General features: G+C 32.3%; 1 protein-coding gene across 10 annotated transcripts in view; it reads right to left on the bottom strand.

Moving 5' to 3' along the window:
- LOC127987906 (R3H domain-containing protein 1) overlaps positions 1 to 25,689 on the bottom strand; it is a 43,838-nt gene that overhangs the window by 5,247 nt on the left and 12,902 nt on the right. For 4 of the 10 annotated variants that reach the window (XM_052590350.1, XM_052590357.1, XM_052590349.1 and 1 more), the window contains exons 2-22: positions 24,831 to 25,017; positions 22,839 to 23,046; positions 21,636 to 21,671; positions 20,819 to 20,905; positions 15,664 to 15,793; positions 15,470 to 15,548; positions 15,069 to 15,128; positions 13,992 to 14,132; positions 13,805 to 13,913; positions 13,568 to 13,663; positions 12,533 to 12,561; positions 12,374 to 12,427; positions 12,050 to 12,267; positions 8,959 to 9,201; positions 8,626 to 8,795; positions 7,517 to 7,597; positions 5,367 to 5,612; positions 5,165 to 5,282; positions 2,070 to 2,215; positions 1,827 to 1,978; positions 1,622 to 1,725 (exon numbers count right to left, since the gene is read on the bottom strand). In XM_052590350.1, coding sequence (XP_052446310.1) covers positions 1,622 to 1,725; positions 1,827 to 1,978; positions 2,070 to 2,215; positions 5,165 to 5,282; positions 5,367 to 5,612; positions 7,517 to 7,597; positions 8,626 to 8,795; positions 8,959 to 9,201; positions 12,050 to 12,267; positions 12,374 to 12,427; positions 12,533 to 12,561; positions 13,568 to 13,663; positions 13,805 to 13,913; positions 13,992 to 14,132; positions 15,069 to 15,128; positions 15,470 to 15,548; positions 15,664 to 15,793; positions 20,819 to 20,905; positions 21,636 to 21,671; positions 22,839 to 23,015 — 2,476 coding nt within the window. In that variant the 5' untranslated portion in view covers positions 23,016 to 23,046; positions 24,831 to 25,017. The remainder of the gene's footprint in view (positions 1 to 1,621; positions 1,726 to 1,826; positions 1,979 to 2,069; positions 2,216 to 5,164; positions 5,283 to 5,366; positions 5,613 to 7,516; positions 7,598 to 8,625; positions 8,796 to 8,958; positions 9,202 to 12,049; positions 12,268 to 12,373; positions 12,428 to 12,532; positions 12,562 to 13,567; positions 13,664 to 13,804; positions 13,914 to 13,991; positions 14,133 to 15,068; positions 15,129 to 15,469; positions 15,549 to 15,663; positions 15,794 to 20,818; positions 20,906 to 21,635; positions 21,672 to 22,838; positions 23,047 to 24,830; positions 25,018 to 25,689) is intronic. The other 6 variants (XM_052590352.1, XM_052590353.1, XM_052590355.1 and 3 more) reach the window with 6 other exon arrangements.

Genomic DNA, 25,689 nt, shown 5'->3' with positions numbered 1-25,689 from the left:
TATTAAATTATTTGATAATACATAGTAAGAAACAACAGATTTTAATAAAGTAAATAAAATAGAAATGGCTTTACCATTAAAAACTAAACTATGTAATATTCATATTTTAATATAATTGAAAACTAATGATTTTCATCCAAATTTGCAGATAAATGAAAAATATTTAAAAATAATTTACAAACATGCACATATGTACACACAGTGTATATTATGTGTAAAATATATTATTAAAATATTAATTGCATCACAAAACAGTATACTATACTATATAATAAATATAAATTTGTATATGAATACATTTCTCTAACACTAAATGTAATCATTAGTCAAACAGACATTCAATTGTTCTCTTATTCTTAATATTATTATATCTCATGCACACACACACACACACAGCGCATTATTATTCTTATTAACCTTTAGAGTTGAGAACTGTCACTAGTGCAGACACACATCATCTCTAGTGTTAGAAATACAACGCTGGCTACTGAATTATTCAATAACAGACAAAAAATGAGGAACTGCTACACACAATGCACACACAGACCAATTAAAGTGCTTTATTAAACAGTGTAAGGTCAAAGAGTGTGTGGGTCTCGCCTCTTCCTCATTAAAAACACCCTCTTCTTCAGCAGCATAATCACCACACTCACACACACACACACACACACACAGCTGAGCGTTCATTAACACTGAGGTTTATTCAAATAAACACCGATTGTTCTCACTGCTTCTCAAACCTGTGATGAACTCTTCACAAACGCCGTAAGGAACGAGCAGAAACCAGAATTGTAAACAACATTTAATTAAACGGCCAAGTAAAACATTTAGAAAATGAGAAATAAACTTTTCAAAGCTCGTTATGTGCGCTCAACTTATTAACCGAGAGATAGACTTAGTATCTAATTAAAAAATACCTGCCTTTAGTAAATGAAGCAGAGCTATATTCATTAACCTTTAGAGTGAGTTTCAGTTTACACCATTAAAACAAGTTTACATAGATAACCAAGAAATGATCAAGAAAATACAAATTATAGAAAAAATTACTATTGCGTATTTAATGATTAAATTACTACAATTTTTCAATAGTTCATATTTAGTCATTCATTTTAAATGCATATCTTAATTTTCTATTGAGGGATTTTTTAAATTCTTTTTTAATATCATACATGTATTTTTTTAATATGAGTTATCATTTATTTTATTTATTAATATAAGTTATAAATGTGAGTTATATAGTGATGTGTTTTATTTTTATTTTTTGCATTTGACAGTCAAGTGTGACATCTGCAAAAAAATTGTAGGCAAAAAATAAAATAAAATAAAACGTGTGTGTATATACATTAAACATTACTTTAAAAAGGATAAATGAATATAAATAATTAAATAATATAAAACCGCAAACAATATATATAAAATAGAACAGTAATTATTCAATTTAAACATTTTATTTAGAATATTATCTCTCTCTCTCATATAAAATAAATATATATACAATTTTATCTATATATTTATATAATTACTTTTGTTTTGAAAAAATTCTGGGTAATAAGGCGTTGAAAAAAAAATGCACTCATGCTTATTACTTTTTGTAGTTGTTTTGTGATTGGTCACCATATACCTGTGCACTGCTGGCCTGTGATTGGCTGAGAGCCACAGGGGGAGGGTGCTCGGGGAAACTGCATCTGCTCTGAACCCGGCGGAGGGAGGAAACCAACGGTGGAGCTGCGCACACACACAGGAAGTTCACATGACACACAGTACAGAGCCAATCACATTCAGCGTTGCTTTAATCTGATTGGTTGACAGCTGGACGCATGCATTACCTGATGCTAGAGTGTTGCCCTGGCGGCATCATGCTGTAATACACCTGCATGCTGGTGGAGGGCGCTGTTGTCTGATTGGTCTGTCCCTGCAGCACGATCTGTTGCTGATAGGCTGCCTGAGGAACGCTCTGAGAGCCCTGCTGCACAGACACCTGACAAACACACACACGTCACATCACCGCATAACAATCACAGAAGAACCGGAAAACACCAAGAGACACGTGAAGCGCTGCACTCTGATACCTGATACGGAGGCATTGTGGGATACTGCACCATCACGCTCTGAATCTGATTGGCCTGAGAGCCGACCAGCGATTGGTTCTGAGTCTGCTGGACTCCCATCATGCCCTGGTAGCTGGGCGGATGAGAGGGCATGACCGTCTGGAAACCTGAAAACACATCAAGACGGCAACGTGTTAGCAGAAACAACAGCCAACGACCAACAAACAACATCTGGAAGCAAAACATTACAGACAACGGGCAAAAACAGAGTGTTACGCAACATTAAAGCTGTAAACAACTTTTAAAACCGCAGTTTAATTACGAAAAGACTGAAATATGTGAAATGAGGTTTAAGACCGTGTGAATGTGAGCGGGAACAGATGGACGTTTGTGTGCGTGGAGTCTGAGACCGTTCACAGTTTGCGAGGAAATGGCAGAGTGCTTCAGAAGAAAAAGAGTAGCTGGCTAACGATTGTGGCGCATCAAGCAGCGAGAAAATTAGACACACAAGTTTGTAACGCCTACGATATTGCGGCCATGATAAGAATAATCTGTTATTTACATGCATTTTCAAAAAAAAAAAAATCAGTGACGCTGACTGGATCAATGTTATAATTCAAGGTTTATGATGACCGGTTTAAAAATAATAATAATATTTGTAATACTAAAAGTATATATAATATTACTGCCATTTTTAATGCATAAATTATTAATATTTAATAAATATGTTTTTAATGACCGGCTCGAATAATAATGATTGAATATTGTATTATTGTAGTACTTAACATTTAATTATTTAATATGTATTAAATATTAAATGCAATGAACATTTAATAAATATGCAATTCATTTATGGGTTATGGTTATACATACAAATATATTAATTGGTATACATTTTTCATAATTTCTTAGTATTATAATGTATTAGTATTTAATAATGTTTACTAAATATTAAATTTAATAAATGAATAATAAATCTCATAATACCGAATGCATTTAATGATTTAATACATATTTATAAAATACTAAATGCAATTACCATTTAATAAAATGTTTAATATGCAACACATTTACAAATAAATTCTATACGGCAATATGGGTTTATACATAATAATCATACAAAAGTATAATATATTTTCTTAGTATTTAATAATGTTTACTAAATATTACATGTAATAAATGAATACCAAATATTACACCGAATAAATATATAAACAAAATGTTTACTATATAATACAGTGGTTTATAATGATCGGTACAGTAATAATAATAATAATAATAATAATAATAATAATAATAATAATAATAATAATAATAATAATAATGTGTCTAATTCTATAATCTATAAAATAATTGTATTTATAATTCTTATTTTATTTATCTAAATATTACATGTAATAAATGAATACCAAATATTACACCGAATACATATATAAACAAAATGTATACTATATAATACAGTGGTTTATAATGATCGGTACAGTAATAATAATAATAATAATAATAATAATAATAATGTGTCTAATTCTATAATCTATAAAATAATTGTATTTATAATTCTTATTTTATTTATATATTTATTTTAAATAGAATGACATTATTTATTTACTGTTATAATATTTAATAAAAAAAATTAAATATACTACATAGTAAGAATTGCTAAATAAAATAAATAAATATTTCATATATATATATATATATATATATATATATATATATATATATATATATATATACACACACACACACATATAGTATTTAATATATATAATAATGTTAATAATAATGTTATTAAATATTACTAAATATATGTATAACTGTATTTTTTTTATCTATAATATGAATTATTTTGGTCACGAAGGCTAGCAGGGATTTCGTGTGGACTGTGATCTCTACAGGAGCAGATCACTGAAACGCCACTGATCTTCCCCTCGACTTCTGCTCTCATCAGATCCAGGACAGATGAGTGGGCGGCTTCTTCTCTCCAGTGTGTGTGTGTGTGTGTGTGTGTGTGTGTGTGTGTGTGTGTGTGTGTGTGTGTGTGTGTGTGTGTGTGTGTGTGAGAGAGAGAGAGTACACAGCTATTTTTACCTGCCCTTGCAAGGCCAAAGTGAAGAGAATAAAAGCCTGTCGATTTAGACCACACACACACACACACACACACACACTCAAGTGCCAGTGTAATGGGGACATTCAATGTCACTTTAAACCAGGTCTGATTTTTTTCCTCTTGACACACACATACACACACACACACAGCCTCTCTCTATTAATTTACTTTCAGTTCGTGCAGATTAATAACGGTATGTATAATAAAAAACACTCACACATTTATTTATTGTTTGTTTGTTATGAATATAGCCATTGCTAATATGGCAGTAAATATTTATTTATTTATTGACATAGTTTTTGTTTATGAATGCAGCCATTGCTGATATGGCAATGAATATTTATTTATATTTATTTTACTGAATGTATTGTTTGTGTGTCACAAAAACAGCCTTTGGTGAAATAGCAATTTCTGTTAGCTGTTGTCAAGAATATTATATAATAATATTATTAATATTTATTTGTTCAGCATTTATATATATAATTGTTAATCATGAATATAGCCTTTGGCAATGTGACAATGAATATTTATTTTTTGTTTGCTTGTATATATTAACTGCTTGTCACAAACATAGCCTTTGGTAACAAAATAATTAATACGTATTGTTGTTTTTTTTTTAATTACTGTTAGTCATGGATATAGTGTTTAGTGATGTGGCCATGAATATTTATCTGTTTGTTTTGTTAATCATGAATATAGCCTTTTGGCAATGAATAATTGCTTGATTTGCTTTGTTTTTCTTCTCTGGCTCAACCCGACTGATGTGAACCGTGCTTAATGAATGCTTTCACAATGTCCAGTAATTAAAGCCTGCCAGCAGAACAGTGGAGGTCAGGGGTCAGGGGTCAGAGGTGAGAGTTGAGGAGTGAGGGCTGGGAAAAGAGACCGGTTCACTGTGAGAAAGACTACGAATCTCATACAGTGACACGGCCCCGTCTCCCAGCGCTCCAGTCACAAACCCTGCAGGAAGTGTCCACTCAGACAGGAAGTGTGTGTGTGTTTGTACCTGTGTGCTGCGGCGGCAGTGTCTGACTCTGGGGGGCGCTGTAGTGTACCGGCGTCACCGCTCTGTAGTGTTGGCTGGAGTGTGAATACTGTCCCGGAGCGCAGTAACACGCCGACACCTGCAGAAACACACACACAACCGTGTTATCCTGAACCCTCGGTCACATGACGCGGGTGACGTACACGTGTGTGTGTGTCTGTACCTGCTGCATGGGCTGCTGGATGTATCCGTGCGGCTGGAGGAGCGCTTGGTTGACGGCTGGGGGATGATGGGGGTAGGTGTGGCTGCTCATGGGCTGTCCCGCCGATGGAAGCATGTAGCCGCCGGGAGGAGGGTTCTGGAGCACCAGGGATTGTGGGTAGAGGCCCGTGTGGGGGTCCAGGGCGTCACCCGAAGGCTGCCGGACGAGGTTCATCTGACTGAACTGGGCACTTAAACCGTCCTGCTGCTGTTTAAACACACAAATACACAAGACAACAGATCAGGTTAGTTTCAACGAATGAGGACCAAGCTAACTACTAAAGATAAAAATATATATATATATATATATAATTGTAAAAAAAGCTACAGTTTGAAAAATTATATAAAATGAGGCTTTCATTTTATAATCAATATTAATTTGTTCAAATTGTCAGAAAAATATTTTATGATTTTATTGTAAATGTGTTTTTAATACATTTAACATTTGTGTATATATTTATTTTAAAATCTCTCTCTCTTGCTCTCTCTACACACACACACACACACACACATATATATATATATATATATCCATTTAATAAATTAAAGTTAAACAAATTCCATATATATTTATATGATTTATTTAATGTTCATTTATTAAATTTCATTGAAAAAAAAGTTTGAGCAAAACTATCTCAGCTATGTAGGAAATCTCTGACTTATGCACATATGTAAATTATTTACTAACTTATTTTTTAATACAACTGTAACACTAAAAATTATTTACTTTTAGTTCATATATATATATATATATATATATATCTCAAATAATTAGAAACTAAGCTTAAAGTAGAATTGGGTCATTATTTCAACCAATCAATCTCTCTCATTTGAAGCCCAAGAGTCCATCTTCATCTGATTAAGCAACAAAAGGAGATATTTCGGAAGTGGAAGTGGATCACGCGCTTTCAGAAAACTAAACCAGGGCGTCACTTTGAGATCAAAGTCAGCAGGACCAGAGCCCCTGCCCGGCGCCACAAACGCCACACGTTTTATTAAAAAACTGACAACATCTGCTGCCATTCATTATTGATGTGCTCTGAATGTGTTAATGAGGGGCTTATATTTGGTAGAAACGGGTCACACAGTAAGAAATATGACAGAAGTGACCCAATTCAGTTATGAGCCCCTCCACCGGATACCACAGAATCTCATGGGGCTCGTTTTGGAAACTTTGGAGAGATGAATCAATAAAACGGACACACTCCGGCGACACACTGAGATCATAAACTGGATGGCAACAGAATATGGAAAATTATTATTTTTTTATGACTAAAGAGAAGAATAAGGGGAAAGGCAAAAAAAAAAAGACTGGGAAAATGAGAATATAATAGAGGACGAAAATAAAAACTAAATACTAAAGAGGCCATATTGAACACTTGTGTAAAAATATCTATTTGTATCATATACTGAGTCTATTAAAAACCTATATATATTAACAAAATATAAAGACAATTAATCAATCATTTTGGATAGTGCATGTATATATATGAGAGAGAGAGAAAAAAAATATATATTTGAAAAGAACAATATCTACCAAAATGTATAAACTAAACAAATATTATAATAGAATTCTATAAGAAACAGGAATACATTTTTTTTTTAAGTTTAATAGTTGTGAATATTTCAAAATTATGAAAACAAAAATATAAATACATTTTAAAAGTTGTGAATATTATGGTATGCAATGTGTGTATCGTATACTGAACTTTTTTTTAAAGAACAAGTACATTCTAAAAATGAATTAATAAATGTTTAAGAATCGTGAATATAATGGAATGTTTGTATCACAATGTTGGAGTTAACTGAAAAGACAAAGAACATAATATGTAACAATGAATTAAATTATAAATAAACTTATGCCATTATAATAAAATTGTTATTGAAATTATTTATGTTCAAATTTTAAGCGTGGGATAGATGCTAAGGGAAGTTGTGAATATTACAATATGTATCTATCGTAGACTGAACTTCTTTCAAAAGAAGGAGAAAAATTCTCTCCATGTTTTCCGTGCCATGGCCTCTTTAATGAATGGAGGGAGAAAGAGAGAAGAGACGTTTAGAGAAGGACAGGCGTTATGATGGAGTGATAGTAAAGGAGGAGAGAAGTACCACAGTGTACTGTTGAGTGAAAGCAGGAGGCAGAAGAGGAGGACAAGAGACCGTAGCATACTGCACAGGCTGAGCAGACGACTGCAGAAGAGAGAGAGAAGAGACACACACACATCAACCACTGAAGACAACTAAACACACAGCGGGAAACACTAAACAAGACTTCGAAATCACTGATGTATTACTACCACAGCAACAGATCAGATGTGTGTGTTATGACAGACGACCAATATGATGACCAACACTTTAAATGTGTACAGTATAAACGGCAAAGGACAAATGAGAATAACCAATCACATTTATTCTGTCTTATTCTACTTTATAAGCATAAATACTGACAGTCATCAGGTATGTTGTTATAGTCAATAACCAATATGATAACTAATAATTTAAATATTACTTTGAATGGAGATATTCAAAGATTATTAAATTATAAAAATTAAATATGAAGTATCATAAAAGAAAAGGTAAACTAAATAGTAAATTAACGTAAATGTATTGTTTTATTGAAATCGGATAAATTCAACTTAATTAAAAATAAGAAAAATTAAACTAAATAAAATAAACTAATTCTTTAAAAGTAAAATTTAATAAAAAAATTATAGATATAAACAGATACAGATATATAAAATAAATTAAAATAATTATTTAATATAAAAATGGAAAAATAAAATAAAATTAGATAAAAACATTACTACAAATAATAAGACATTCAGCTAAATTAGGAACAACGAATAAACTAATGAATATAATTCAATTAAATTCAATATAAAACTGAAAAAAGTAAACTAAAGACATTTAAATATAAAAATATAAAAAAAGGATAAATTTGACAAAAATATTAATTTTTATTATTTTGTGTTTATTTAATATAAATACTTGAAAACACATTAATTCAAATCAATTTAAAATTAAATTGCACTAAAAATCAAACTAGATTATTTAAATGTAAACATTTTAAAGAAATAAAAAGAGTGTAAGTTAAAACATCTTGTAAAAATTAATAATAAAAAAGTAAACTAAAATAATTAAAATAATTACAAAATACAAAAACTCCAAAATAATAAGAAAAACAAAACATTTTTGACAAAACATGAGTATTTCCTGACCTGTGCTAGAAGGTGATTGGCTGGCTGATGTTGAGGGGGAGGAGGCAGAGGCGGAGGAGGGGGCGGTGGGGGAGGGTGTAGAGTCATGGCCTGCTGGCCCCGCCCCTGCTGTGATGTCATAGTGGGGTTGTAGATCACTGGACTGCCATCGGGGTTAACAAAAGGCTGACCTGTAGAAGACAAAAACCAACCAAACAGTCAAAAAACTGAATCCACATTGACCTCGATGTCATTTGCGCAACAATAAATTAGTACGAAAAGTTAGTTTCTCCAAAAAAAAAAAAAAAATTTGACACCATCCTTTGTGGTAAGAGTCGGTCAGATGGTACCAACCTGTCTGTGGATTGAGCAGCACGCTGCCCGGCGGGATGGCGCTGCTGTCCAGAGGAACGATGTAGAAGCTAGCGTTAGTGTTAATGTTAGTGTTAGTAGTCGCACTCTGAGACGCCGGGGCCGGTAGAGGGGCCGCAGTAAAGCCCCGACCAGGCTGGGACAGAACGGGGGTGGGGAGCGGCAGCTGAGCCGGTCGAGGGAGTGACCCGGAAGAGGAACCTACGCTACTAGAAGAGTCTGAACCTGAAGGAAAGCGAAGAACGAAAGAGCTTTTACTATCATATACAAGGTACGGAGGATGAAAGAAGAGGAGGTGATGGGCGGGGCAAAAACTAAATGACAGGAAATGATGTCATAAGGAAGGAAAAGGAACCATGCAAGGTGGATCAAATAACTTCAGCCCAAAATGCTGATGATGGTACTTCTAGATATTCTTTTCAATGATCAGAGTAAATTATTAAAGAGTTTTATTATTAATTTGATAAAATCTTTATTACTTTTCATTAAATACATTTTTTTAAACCTATTTGTTTTTTTATTAAGTAATTTGTATTTTATTTATTTATTATTTATTATTTATTAATTTGTATGCTATTATTCTTTATCTTATTTATTTTTATGGATTAATTTATTAATTAATATTTATTAATTAATGTGTTCCTGTAGCTCAATTGGTATAGCATTATCAAGCGCAAGGTTGGGGTTCGATTCCCCGGGAACACATGATATATAAAAATGTATAGCCTGAATGCACTTATAAGTCGCTTTGGATAAAAGCGTCTACTAAAATGCATAAATTTAGTTTAATTTAATTACAATTTTTAATTTAGAATATCACTGAAAACTACGGACTGATCGGACTGAAAAGCATTTCTAAAAAAAAAACCCTCATATTTATTTAAAATAATACAATTCAAGACAGAATTTAACAAAATATTGATATCCCTAACCAAATAAAGTAATTTTTATTAAGAATAAAAAATAAAAAAAAATATTGTAAATAGTAATAAATTACAAATTACATTTTTTTTGTTAATAATAATAATAAAAAAGAAGAACTAAATATGTTACTATTTAAAATTTAAAATAAATAATAAAGTAAATTCACAATTTCTTATCTGATGTTAATATTTTGAAGCAACCAAAAAAAAAAAAAATCCTAATAAAATCACTGGATAATATAACATGGCAGGGTTATTTAATTACTTATTTATTAATTTATTTTATTTTTTATTAGTAATTAGTTATATTACTTTACCTTTATTAAATATTTTTATTATTTAAATGTATTGATTTCATTAATAATGTTAATAATAGTGTTTTATAAAATTGATCAATACATATGAAATACAAATAAATAAATAATAAAATAAACTAATAAAAAAAACCAATACATTATTTCTTATCAGTTTATATCTTGAAGCAACCCCAACTAAAAAAAAACAAAAACTGATGAAACCACTGGATATCAACATAACACCATTTGCAATCATTTGGAGGGCTGTTCAAATCTAACTGGGCAGGAGAACGATCCAGCGGTTGCCTAACGGAAGAGGAGCATCATTAAATATTAAAAATGATAAATATATATTGCCGTCGACTCCTTGAGCTTCTAAATGCCAGAGTATAAATAACCAATGAAGCCAGAGAGCAGACATCTCTGAATATCAATGTGTTCTCCTAGCTGTTCCTCGATGGACATGAAACGGGTGAAAAGAGGGCAAAGAGATGCTTCCTGCCACACACATGCACATTCTTAATGCACAGCTGCTTAAAGCAAGAAAAAGAAATGATGAAAATAATAATAAAAAAGGACTTCAAAAGAACAAAATGATGAGCATAGCAAAGCAGGACTGGGATGGTGAAAGTCAAAACACACTTGGTGGTATCTGGACACTTCAGACAAACTAGAGAAGATCTAAAAAAATGTCTTAATTACTTATAAAGTAGCTGTATTTTTGGATTTAGGGCTCATGTTGGAAGTACCCGCAAACAGTAAATACAGTTTACATCATTGTCGAATTTGAAAGTTGGAAAATGTTTGCTCTATAAACAATGGCAGTAATTCCAACATGAACTGCAGTCTGTAAAAATTATTTAAGCTTTAAAAACATTAAAAACCACAGACATGTAGGGATGCACAATATATCAGGTATGGACGAATATTAAAATCATTTATTTAAAATTCAAACCATCTGTTTAGGCTGAAAATGACTATAAATAAACGTAAAAACTGAAGCTCTAGAGCCATTCATTTTTAAATCAACGCAAAACTAATATTTGCGAACTATTTGATTCCATAACGTAACATTCTAAGTGAAACAATAATCAGCAGAAAAAAACATTACTTTAGAGAGTTAATTTTATTCATCAAGTTTTAAAACTTGATGGTGAATAGGGTTTCAATATGACAAGGAAGTTGAAGGGGAGGGGCTTAAAGTTTTTCACCACTTAAGAAAAAACTAAAAAAGGAAATTGCGACTTTTTATCTCACAATTCTTTTTTTCCTCCAAATTTTTATGCAAACTCGCAATTCTGACTTTATTTCTCAGAATAACGAGTTTACATCTCACAATTCTGACGTTTTATACGAGTTAAATCAGAACTGAGATATAAACTCGCCGAGACCAGTTTTTTTCACCCTGAAAATGTATAACTCGTTGTGAGTTTATCTCACAGTTCTGAGAAAAGCAGTCAGAATTGCGAGATATAAATTTGTTTTTGTGCTAAAAATTTTTTTTTCACAATTTTAAGTTTATATCTTGCAATTCGGACTTAATTTCTAAGAATTGTGAGTTTTTTTTTTTTATTACAGAACATTGAATGGGCGGGGCTTAAACATAGGGCCGTGATGATGTCAGCAGAAACAGAAATTCGTTTCAGAGGCAGGAACAATTTTTCATTTTGCGAAAGATTTTGCAATGACTTTAAGAACGATTAAGGAAGTAAACTGGCTAAATTTTGATTTCATGTTGACGCAGAAAACAGGATCGATTTATAATCTAAAAGACATCCATCGTTGGTGCCACTCAAAATCTGTCTATCGTGCATCTCTACGGAGTCTCCAGGTGAAGGAGGGCGAGTTATTTACTGGTTTTGGACAGTTTCCCGGAGCTCTTGCTGCTGGCTGTACTGTCTCCTCGGATCAGCAGGCTGATGCCGCTGAAGCTGTTGGCTTTGGTCATGGAGGGCTTCAGGTTCCTGTGGGAGCTGTCTGAATCCGTGCTGCTCCAGGGCCGAGGGTCCGAATACTTCAGCTCGTTCTCGGAGCTACTCTGACGACTGTTTCCCGAATGCCCATCTCTCAATCTGAAGAAAACAAACAAAACAGAGCCACTGTTTAGTAAAAAGCGCTAAACCACAGTCTCTTAAAATACTACATAATTAAGCAATTAAAGCACACACAAAAAACTACCTGAATATCTGTCGTCTTTCCTGAGTGTTAATGTAACTCACGTCCTCTTGAATCCTAAAGGAAATGTAAACATTATAATTAGATTATAAGATACATACAAACAAGACAACAGACAAACAAGAAAACAAAGAAGTTTCAGATAATTATTTATTTTTTTACCTTTTATCAAACGGGAAATGTTCTTGTCCCTGCAGATGAAAATAGACACACATTTTAAAAAATAAACACCAAAAGAAAAAAAAAAAAAGCGAAAATACAATAATCTATCTAATAATTATTAATTGAACTTAAATGAACTATTATACATTATAAACATTTATTCTGAAAATAAAAATTATAGTTACATATATTACATTTATTAAACTATATTAATATAAAGGTTGCTTGTAAGTAATTGTAAATAAAGGCTACTTTTGTGAATAACAATGTTACTTAACAAAACATGACATTTTCAAGCGTTATCTAAATGGCAAAAAAATAAAAATAAATCTGTTGAACAAAAATGATTAATTATGCTCAAAATAACTATTATAAATTATAAACATTTAAAAAACTAATTTGTGGTTTATTCTAATAATATACTTTCTAGTTACATTTATTCAATTTTATAATTTATTTATATATTTAACAAAAACTTTTTTTAATAAACGTAAACTACTTTTGTAAATATATTTTTAGCTTTATATAAACTACATAAAAAAATTGTAAACCATTTATTATCATGCTCTAATTAGCTACTAGTAAACATAAGCATTTATAAAACAAAGTTGTGGTTTATTCTAATAAATACATTACAGTTATATGTATTAATGTATTGTGTTATGTATTACATATATTATGTACGCATTATGTATTCACATTCACATAAAATGTTATTCACAATTTTTTGTGAATATTATTTGATACAGAAGACTAACATTTCCAGCTTTATTTAAACTACTGCGATGCAAAATTAGAATTTTAAAAAGTGTAATGAATGAAGCAGTTTACTAATTATGCTTAAATTAACTACTATAAATCATGAACATTTATAACAAAGTAATGGTTTCTTTTAAGAACGAAATTTCTACATTATAATTTTTTTTTTTACATATCCATTATTAGTGTTATTTATGACTTATTCTAGTAAAACAAACACTAATAACAAATGTCATTAATAAAATAAGAGGTTTATATTAAGATGTGGAGACGCACGTCTTGAGCGAAGATCCTGTCTCTGGCGCGCTGGTACTCCTCCTCTCGCTCCTCTATCGATTTACTCCTCCTGTCATCCTTAAGACGCATCCGCAGCTAAAACACACACACACTTCATCTTTCTGGCTGCTGTATTGAGCCAATTATTACATACTTTACATTTATTTGTTGATGGTAGGATTATTTCAAGCAGAATTACGAAGTATGACATTTTGAATGTTATCATATATTTCTCACCCTGCCGTCATCCTGGTCCAGGCTGGAGTTATCTCTCTTTAAGATGTACCGCTTTTGGAAATCATCTGTTTTATCATCTTTTATGTGTTCAGAAAACTTCTGATCTGGTCTGTAAGTGATACAAACGGTGTTACATTCGAATCTTTTGTAGTTTTGACAACCAGGGTCAGTTGAAATGCAGACGTACATTCTAGTGTTGCTGGTTTTGTTGATAATGACTGATTTCCCGGTCTGATCGACATTATGGTCCAGCCCGAAATACGCCGCCACCCTGTGAAGCAGCATCCTGTGGTATGATGTCATCGGGGGGAACTTCCTCTTCTGACTTCTGTGACAAGAATAAATAAATAAATAAATAGTAGAGTTACCTACATTAATATGCTCACTTTTCTCAATGGCTGAAATCTAAAACCAGTGTGATAAGAGAACCGTAACGCCGACATAATATATTTTTTAAATCATTAAAATTATTTTCATATTTTACATAAAATTCTGTATTTATTTCTGTATTTTAAATAACCAGCCTGGCTAATATATCAAGCCAAAACTGATGTACATGAAGCAACAAAAATACAATAAAAAGTGTAAGTCACATGCCGATGTGTGTTTAAGAAATATAAATTTACCTACTGTACATAAACTCATTTAAAGATGATAATATAACAAATGTATTTAGAAAATAAAATATTTCTAATATTAAACATATATATTTATGTACATTAATATCCAATATCTAAAATAGCAGGGTGTAAAGAGTGATTTACTGATAAATACAATTGTATTATTAAATTGCTCAAATAAAATGAATTAATATTTTACATATAATTCTCTACATACATTCTACGAACCATATTTAATGAACATCTCAATGGACAGATATGGAAATATGTCATTTTTAATAATCAGCATGACTGCTGTTATATCAATTTAAAACTGAAAATGAAAAAAATCTAATTATGTGAAAAATAATAATGTTATAAGGAATGTTATGTTATAATGTTTTTACATATACATATATACACACACACACATATATATATATACATAAATATACACATATATACACACATACATATATACACATACATATACACACATACATATACACACATATATATATATATATATATATATATATATATATATATATATAGAGACACACACACACACACACACACTCTCACACACACATATATATAGAAATGAGACATTAAAGGGAATAATGTAAATTTCAACTGTTCTTCATTTTTCTGGCTCGACTTACTCAATGTTACTAATGAAGTCCAGAATCTCTTGCTCGAGTTTCAGCAGCATCATTCTGTCTCTGTAAGAACAGCGTTCATTAGCATTTATCACAGCTCATCAACCAGCTCATAAGAGCCAGAATATATTCAGATTTCTGCCTACAAGCCCCACTTTAACACCCGAGAACAGACGCAAGACCTGTGCAAAACAGCATTCCTCTTATACTTTCAAAAAACAAAAACATCAAAATTATTAATTAACATCATATATTATCAACATATCATTTTTTAAGTATTAAATGGTCAAAAAAAAAAGCTTATGTCCCTATTTAGTTTAATTTAAGTGCACATTTTCAAAAGGTCTGATTTTTGGAAAGAGCTTAATGAAGCGGCAGGAAGTAGCGGGGGGACTTTCACACACCGGGGGTTGTTCTTCAGCGTGTTGACCAGAAACTCGTGGAGGTTTACTCCTGTGGAGTCGGTGTAGTCCTGACTGGGATCTGAGAGAGAGATGGAGAGAGATTCATCACACACATTCTGTTGCATCCATCTGGCCAGTGAGAAAACACCTCCTCTGCCAAAAAAACAAACACACACACACACACACACACACACCTCTTGAGAGCGTCTTCTTGGACAGTGGGTCTGTTTTCTCTGGCTTTTCTGAGATTTTCTCACTGTCCTCATTTTTGATGGACGTTTCGTCTTTTTCGAAAGACTGACTGAGCTCGATATGAATCTTTTCCTGTTCAAAACAAACAAATAACAGAACACATTTAGAAATAATAAAAGTGCAAAGAGTTGTGTTTGATATAATCACACATTCAGGAAGCATTATGAACACTTGTATATTTCCCTAGTCGTCAAAAACAAGACTTTTTTGATGATTAGAAGACAAACAATGGCTCTTTTTTTGTCATTGTGAAGTGAGGAAGGTAATTTAAAGCTAATTATGATCTCTTTCCCTTAGCTGCAGCTAATCAGAGGAGTTTGATTAAAATAGTTTACGAAGAGAATTACCAGAAGACTTTGTAATCATCTCATGTAATAAAGACCTGCCTTTTCTCAAATAACAATCACAACAAAGAACAAAAAGAAGTTCAATATAAACCCTAAACTATCAAATAAAAACTATTAAAGCAAAATTTTCCACCAAAAAAAAAAAAAAAAAAAAAAAAAAAAAAAATCCTAGTTTGAATTTTTGACTTGTAATTGATCAAATGTACTGGACATATATATATTTTCATTTATACACATGAGTAATAAACCAATATATCAGACAATAATATTGGTAATAAAACAAATTATTTAACTTATTCACTTATTAAACTAAATTAAATTAAATTCAGTCAAAGGTCACTATAACGGGAAAAATGCTAATCCATATTCAATATAATAATAATAATAATTATTATTATTATTATTATATAAATGACCAATTATTTGTTTCAGTCTTAATAGACTGCTATAAATCAACAGATTTTTGTCCAAAAGTTACAATAAGACCCATATCAAATCAATCAATATCAATCTTTGGTTGAAATGGAATAAAATGTAATTAAATTAAATAAATAAAAAAGTGATTATATATTGGCCTGTAAAGGATTTACAAAAATTTATTTAGCTTATATTTCATAAATGATGCTCATCATAATCATATTGTAAAGTGTATTAAATTGGACCCCAAACAGTCAAAAACTACTTCGTACAGTGACAGTACAAGCAGAAAGTCATTATAGTAAATATATTCCATTCAGGTGCGCGACTTTCGGCTTTAGAGGGCATTTGGCCATTTCGACAGCACATGAATTTATATTTCATGAATGGGATTTACAAACTCCCTCGAGGAGAAACACGAAGGATTGTGGAGGTTATGAGATCATTCTGCCCTTCTGTGAGCTCTGGACTCGATCCCGCCATGATCCTTCACTCTGATGCTAAAACTCGGCTTTATTTCAAACACAGAGGAGAGGAAGAGCAGCCAAATGAACAGCAGTGGCTTTAAACAGATAGTTCACCCAAAAGATATAATTCTGTCATCATTTTTACTTCTCTAAAACAGAAAAGGAGATGTTTAGATGAACGTTCAAGCTGCTCTTTTCCATACAATGGAAGTGAATGGGAACCGGGGCTGTAGAGCTCCAAAAATGATGATGACTAAAATCATCATGAAAATGATCGTATAAATTCTGAAGACAAATATCGCACATTTACTCTGTTTATGGCTATTTAAAGCACCCTTTTGATGCTGAATGTTCGGGAAAAGAGCGGCAAATCATTTAAGTCCGAAATAGTTTTAGGGCCAGATTTACTAAACGGGACAAAAGAGCAAAATAGCGCAAGTCAAAAACAGCGCCGATGCACATGGAAATTTCTGCGAGTGATTTACTCACATTGTGCAAATTAAAGAAAACAGATGCAACATCTTTTTTACATATCGACCAATGCAATAAACCAAATGCAAATTAGCGTAGTCGCAAATAAACAGAGCTGATGCTCATCAGGTGCGGCGTGGTTTTTTTGCCTGTTAAATTATAGCGCAAATACCAGTAATTTGATGAGCGCAAATGTTAGTAAATCACATTGTGTGATTAATTTGAATAATCTCCTCCCATAAAGTGTCCCTGAAAGGGAAACTCCTACAAATGCATATTCAATAAGGTCAGGCGCAAAAATAACTGTCCACACCTTTTTAGCGCTAATTCTTCACTGCGCATCTTTAGTAAATCCTGACTACTATTTTAACGCCAAAAGATGGTTTGTGCTGGCGCAAGCGGTTAGTAAATCTGACCCTGCTATTTTTTCGGTCTCTGGCTTTCTCTCCACTCCTCTAAAGAAGAAAGGCCGGCCCAAATTAGCTGTCGAGCTTCTGAATGAGGACAAAAATGTCACGCTACACGAGGGACGGTGAGAGAGAAGACGAATGGACGGATCGTGAATGAGAAGGTTGTGAAAGAGCAAAAGGGGGAAAGGTACAGAGAGATGAGAAACGTCTATGAATAGAGACCCTCTTTCCTTTGGGAGGAAGTCTCGTTCACTCGTTCAAGGACGTTCACTTGATTAAGGACGTTTATTCGTCTTTCAGACGGTTCGTCCACAAAGACCTTGAGTTCTTTTCTTCCTCACCTGCTCTCGCACTGCATGACTTCCGAATGAGAAAAGACGACGATCGTCTCTCTTTTATAACAAAACGTCTTTAAAAAGCAAGGTTCAAAGGACATCAAAACTGTCTGCTGCCTGTCTCACAAATATTATAGTCAAGTAATGGCATATTTGTTAAAATAATAATTCTAATCGTTTGTTTTCTTCCCAAATGCCAATTATGATCTAAAAAAAAAAATATTATCAACCTTTGCTTTACTTTTGAAAAACATGACAATAACGAAAATGTATAAGTATAAATATACATAATCTACAAAAATTACTTTTTAAGTGTTGTAAATAAATAGATAAATGAAAGACATTAGATAATAAATATATGCATGTTACCTAAAAACGAGGAAAATACCTAAATGTATATACAAATATTTATAGATTGTTTAATAAATGAATTATATAAACAGACAAAAATACAAGTTATTAATTTATTATTTATATTATTTATATTTATATATTATTTATATTTATATATATATATATATATATATATATATATATATATATATATATATATATATATATATATATATATATACACACGCACACACACTCTCACGCGAACACACAAATATAAATCATTAATCAATATAAATAAAATTAATACACTTGAAAATAAACTTAAAAACAAGGAGGACAAAAAGAAAGGTTCAAAGTTGGTGCCTGTCAAAAAAGAAATCCCTAAAAAGTACATATTTTCACTAATATTTAAAAAGAAAAATATATATATATATAATAATAATTATATATAATAATAATTATATATATATATATATATATATATATATATATATATATATATATATATATATATATATATAAATAAAATTATAATAATTTAGTGTTGAAACCTAAAGTATTGATGCTACATTGTGGAAAAAAGAATCGTGACGTATCAATCTGCGACTGTATTGCAAAACACTTTTTACAAAACTATTTTTGCTAAATCACCGTCAATAACCTCCCTACGTAAAAAAAAAAAAAAAAAAAAACACAATCATGAAAAATAAAGTTGCAGCCTCATATAGAAAGAGCTGATGGTGCTGACCTCTGGACTCTGGGCTTCCTAATAGTGGATCTGAGCTGCAGACTAACCGAATAAATAGAACAAAAATGGGGTTCGGATAAGAACAGGCAATTATAGCAATCCACTGCGCTCGGCAGCTGAGACAGGAAAATTGTATTTGGTATAGATGATGGATGAATGCAATCCTGCACTGGGGACACGTTTGCACACGAGCACCTTCAATAAACGCACAGCTCTATTAAAACCACTTCAAACACCCAAGCATCTTTACAGCTAAGAGCAGTGCTGATGTTTGACAGCATTATTATTGTGGGCTGAGAGGACAAAGGTTTGATGTTTCTGAAAGAAGCCTCTTCTGCCCACCAAAGCTGAATTTATTTGATTAAAAATACAGTAAAAACTGATATTGTGAAATATTTTTCACAATTGAAAATATTTGTTTTCTATTTGAATATATTTTAAAATGTAATGTATTCCTGTGATGCAAGCTGAATTTTCAGCATCTTTACTCCTGTTTTTAATGCCACATTATTTGAATATACTGATTTGCTGCTTAATTATTATTGGTAATCATTTTATTTGTGTGCAAATCAAACATTCATCTTTGATGAACAGAAAGTTTAAACCATGTTTATTTGTAATAGAAATCTTCTGTAAAAACTGCAAGTCAGATGTTGTTAATCAGATAAAAAGGAAATTTTTTATGTAATTTGTTTTTGTTTGTCAAAGTATAATTGTTACAAAAATGTCAATTACATTTACATATAAAAATAATGAAAAAGGAGAAGGTACAAATTAGTTAGATTAAATATTTGATATCAATTATATTTGTTATTATATAGTATTATTTTATATATGAACCAAACTAATAAAAAAGTATTAAAACATTAATTTGTGTAACAGAAATGAGAAATTATAGAAATACAGATAATATAAAAAGTAGTTTTTTGGCAGTTAGAGGATCCGTAAACTCAGTTATTTATAATGGTTCTTATTACAGCTTATTTTTATTCATACTTTTTTTTTTTTTCCTTTGATGAATACAAATGTTCAAAACATTATTTGTTTGAAATAGAAATCTTTTGTAACATTATAAATGTCTTCAATGTCACTTTTGGCCACTTTAATGCATCCTTGCTCAATAAAAGTATTAATTTTATTTATTTATTGAATTAGTTTTCCTCAAAAATATGAAAAGGCTGATTTCATGAAAACCGTTTTCATAATTGATAATAAATCAGCATTATCAGAATGATTTCTGAAGGATCATGTGACACTGAAGACTGCAGAATTGATGCTGAAAATTCAGCTTTGACTCACAGAAATAAATTAAATTTTAAATGTTATCAAAATAGAAACGGAGTTATTTAAAACTGTAATAATATTTAAGTTTTTACTGTATTATTTTAAATCAAATAAATTCACCTTGATCAGATCAGACAAGAGACTTCTTTAAAAAACATGAAGAAAAATCGCAATCGCAAAAGTACTATTTTTATTTTAAACAGTTTTTGAATTAGTAAGTTACATAACCTAAAATGTACGAAGTATGCTGGTCCATACACCCACCCACACACACACGTTTACCTGTTCGTGCGTCAGTTCTCGAAGCGGAGGCGGAGACGGCTCCTCACACACCGCCAAGCTGCGGACTAACTTTAACTTGCCGTTGGACTGGAGAAGAGTAACCATGGTTACCAAAACGTCTGGCACTCATTCGCAAAAGAACGTCCAACCACGCAACTAAAAATACACAAGCACCATTTTGCAGCATCTCAGGAGACTTTTCAGAGCTCAGGGAGGGGTTTGCGATTAGATCGTTAATTAGAAGCGTGTTTATTAAAACGGACGCTTACGTAAAAGACCTGACACCCCTGAAAGTCTGAAAATCTCAAAGTACGAACAACACAAAACAAACAACAAACAAGCAGCTTGACAGTTTTTCATATGCAAATTATTATTTTTAGAAATGATAATAAACACAAGAGACGGTTTCTCACAGGCAATGTAAAAAAACAACTAAAAACAACCAATAATGTACTCAACATAATAATAAAAAAATTAAATACATTGCGGCTGTTTAAAATGCAGTGATGAAATGCATCGAGAGCAGAGCAGAATACGCCACTGTAGGTGGGAAAATCTCTGGATGCGGCGCTTGGGTCTTACAAACCCCCAGCATCTCGGTACATGCTGCAGAAGTGCTAAATGCAGCATTCCCCCCGAAGCACATTTATTATTCTTTACTGACTCGAGCAGGGGCTTATATTCCCACAATGCACTGACGAACTCTCTCTCGCTCTCTTTTTCCCCGCAAGGCACACAGAGTGCAGGCAAACAAAACATAACCAACTGATCCAAAAAATAAAAAATATAAGCAATTCATGCGGTGATCATACCGTACCTTGGACCGTTTATTAGTCTGTGCTGATTGGCCGAGCTGTTGGTAATCAGAAAAATCAATGCATATTGTCATCATAATGTATGAAATGCTTAAAAAAAATGCACTGCTTTTGGATTAACTATAATAAATTAATACATAAATTAAGTAAATAACGTAAATATACAATATTATATATCACATATAAACATATAATTAAATATATAGAGATACATTTATGCATTTGATGTGAAATATATAAAAAGGTTATTTTTTGTCATTAGAGAACCATAATTCCAATCAAACTGCCATTGCAATTTAAAATCTAAAAAAAAGTCACGTTTCACTTATATGCAGTGATGTAACAATACATAGGTAAAAATGGCTTTTTATTATTACTATGTATATTTTTACTAAAACATTTTATAACATCTAAAATGAAGGTGAACGTTTTTGTATAAATGGCACAAACCAATCTTTGAACCTTTGTATTGAAATAGGCAGAAAAAACAAGATTCGCAGACATGAGCCACTGGCGTGAGATTCTGAAACAATGTTTAAACTAAATGTTTATTGAAAAATAATAAATGCTTTTTGGAGATAAACAGTCTTTAATGGTTCATTTTCATATACATAATGTATAATGTAATACGTTGAATGTTCCTTTCATATTAAATCATTTGATGTATTGCCCAGTCCTGGAAAATTGTGTCAAATCCAAAAGGTCAAAAAGTTGCGTTGCACGTTATCGCAGGTAATATATATCATTAAAGGAGTATGTGAAGCACCAGTGAAGCAGCTAATTGTGCAGGAGAGGAGAGAGAAATGAACAATGAGCGAGGTATAGAGCTGAGATCAGCATGTGTTTCAATGCACCTGGCCGCTGCCCTTTCTCAATGCACCAAGAGCAGATGGTGGCAAAGTCACACATGCGCACACACACACGCACCCTGAGGGTTTGCAGATAAACCAGCAGGATTTCAGGTGAAGATTAACGGTCCTCCCTCTCTTCCCTGGCATTAGCCAATCACACGCCAGCTTGGATCCGACTGGCTGATTCTACTCATCTCGACGTCTTATCGATGTCATTTAAGCAGACATTAGGATAATGGAAGCAACAGCATACTACTATCCCATAATAAGTCATTAGCGAGAGGTTACAATCTCATTTTCTTTTGGCTTGGGACTACATTACGCAGATTGCATCACTGTTTTCACCAGGTTTACCTGAGTTTGATGGGAGGAACTTTGGTCTGTCACACACTCCTGGGTGTGTGTGCCGTTGTTCTGGGGACCGTGTTGGAGGTCGTTGAGGGACGCGATTGGTTCGGCCATGTGCGGCGCGTCACTTTCCAGAACCTTCATAACGTCACAACTTCTTGTGTCCAGAGAAGATTCAGACATTATCCTCAGAAGCAAGACCGAAAATCTCCACCTATGAGATAAAAACGCACTGTTGATTTAGTTGATAGCTTAATTGTGTTTATTTCAACTTGTGATGTCAAAATTACTGGTTCTTCACTAACAAATTGAAGTTCAATTGTAAAAATGAAGCGGGTTGGGCAAAATGCCCAATGCCGAAGGCTTGCCTCATGAATATTAATGATGTCTGAAGATGCTTCGTGACCTTCCTGGAGTGTGCGGCCATGTAACCTAATTAATATCCATTTCCCATAGTAGTATTTGTTAATTAGCCACCTGACTAAGTGCCTAATTATTGATCTCGACCAATCAGTTAAGCCTACAGGCTACTGTCAATCTACAAAATTAAAATTCATGAGTGATTTTATTCAAAGACACATTTTGGATTCAATTTTGTAACTAAACAAAGCCTATGTCTTTGAAGATCTAAGACGAGTATTATTAATCACGAGTATCAATGATGTCATGCTGACATTGAGTCATAACCATTTCTCGAATGCGGATTCACAAACTCATTAATACTCATGATGCGTTTACGAAGGCTTCACCACTGGATTTGTAATTTTAAAATATATGGTCAAAATATCAGCTTAATTATTCACTGATGTCAAAAATAATTGAGAAATCATGTACACATTATAATTAAAATATGCATTTACATAGTCTGTAACTGTAAATTTTGCAAGTTACGTAATTACTAAAATGTACAGTAGATACAAAAAAAAGATAATTAATGAACTTTGTCCATACCTATAAAATATGCGCGACAAATATTTAAATCTATATACACAAAAGTAACTATTAAAACAAAGATTCGCAAAAGAGAATGCATTCATGTAGTACGTAACTAAGTTACACTATTAACTATAAGTTACGCTAGTTACATAACTATTGTAAGGCAGATACACAAAAGAGAATGCATTTATGCAGTGCGTTACTATAAGTTATGCTAGCTACATAACTATTGAAAGGCAGATACACAAGCGAATGTATTTATGTAGTACATTACTATAAGTTACACTAGTTACTAAGTTATGTTAGTAACAACTATTGAAATGTAGAAACCCAAAAGAGAATGCATTTATGTAGTACGTAACTGTAAGTTACGCTAGTTACATAATTATTGAAATGTAGATACGCAAAAGAGAACGCATTTATATCATCTGTAACTATAATTTACAGAAGTTACATAACTACTGAAAGGTAGATATGCAAATAAGAATGCATTCATGTAATCTATTAATAAAAGATATGATAGTTACATAATTGAAATGTAGATGCGCAAAAGAGAATGCATTTGTGTAGTATGTAACTAAGTTACACTAGTAACTATACGTTACGCTAGTTACATAACTATTGAAATGTAGATACGCAAAAGAGAATGCATTTAAGTAGTACGTAACTACAAGTTACGCTAGTTACATAACTATTGAAACTTACAGAAGTTACATAACTACTGAAAGGTAAATATGCAAATAAGAATGCATTCATGTAATCTATTACTCCAAGTTATGCTAGTTACGTAACTATTGAAATCTAGATAAGCAAAATACATTTTTATGAAATTTTCAGATGTTTTGGTAAAAAAATAACTGTTACGCTAGTTACATAACTATTGAAAGGTAGATATGCAAAAGAGAATACATTTGCACAGCCTGTAATAGAAATCTTCAGAGACAGGATTTTTTCTTTTTGACAAATGATTTGGGAACTAATAACATTTTTATTTTGTGATGCAACCAAAAGGTTTTGTAATTATAAAATGACATAACTACCAAAGTAACTGTGTTTATTTACCAGCTGTGCTGTTTTCAGGACTGGGCTGGAACCTAAGGGAGCGTAGGATCCTGGGGCCTCTGGAGGCAGCGGGGTGGACTGAGAGACAGATAGGGGGCAGCAGCAGTCCCATGACCCCCGTCACCAGCGCTCGGGTCGGGTCACCATGCCACGGCTCATGCACACGCTCCGCATCACCCTCGGACACCTGTCACACACACATACACACACACACACACACACAAGGACAGAGGTCAGGGGTCAAACATGGCGAGGTCAAGAGATCAGGGACGCATGGATACAGTAGCGTCTGTAAGGGAGAACTGAACTTGTTTGATGGAAAGTCTGGAAGGTCTTTCGGGAGCAGAAGCACTGCAGCGCTTTTGAAAAAGTGTCAGGGTGGTGACATGAATATGAAGAACAGACTGTGCCGCAGAGAGACAGGAACATTAAAATACACAGAGAGGAAGCCATGTTTAATGCTGAACCTTTGACGCATTTCAAGCATTTCAGTGAGCTATAAATAATAAAATGGCAATTATATGACTCCACCCTCAATTTACAAATATTTTGTGTTGATTATTATACAATAGTAGTTGCTTTGACGGAATTGACTCAGTTCACTATGACAAGGTTTAGCTTATGCATATTAATTAGGTCTGGCTGATGTTGCATCTTTAGCTTTCCTATGGAGTACAATAACTTTAATTAGCAAATTTCTTGAGTCAAAAACACTCATCTTCAGAAATGTGGGTTCTTCCAATTCAACAAGAGTTCCTGCTTTTGCAAATAATTAATAGTATCACCTCAATATGACAAGACCACAGCTCTTAAAGAAAAAAAAAATCATATAAACTTAACACGAGTGGCAAAATCATGA

Source organism: Carassius gibelio, chromosome B22, assembly GCF_023724105.1.
Source record: "Carassius gibelio isolate Cgi1373 ecotype wild population from Czech Republic chromosome B22, carGib1.2-hapl.c, whole genome shotgun sequence".
In the NCBI taxonomy this organism is placed as follows: domain Eukaryota; kingdom Metazoa; phylum Chordata; class Actinopteri; order Cypriniformes; family Cyprinidae; genus Carassius; species Carassius gibelio.
Note: the sequence above shows the minus strand (reverse complement) of the source record. Positions and strands in the feature narration are given on the sequence as shown.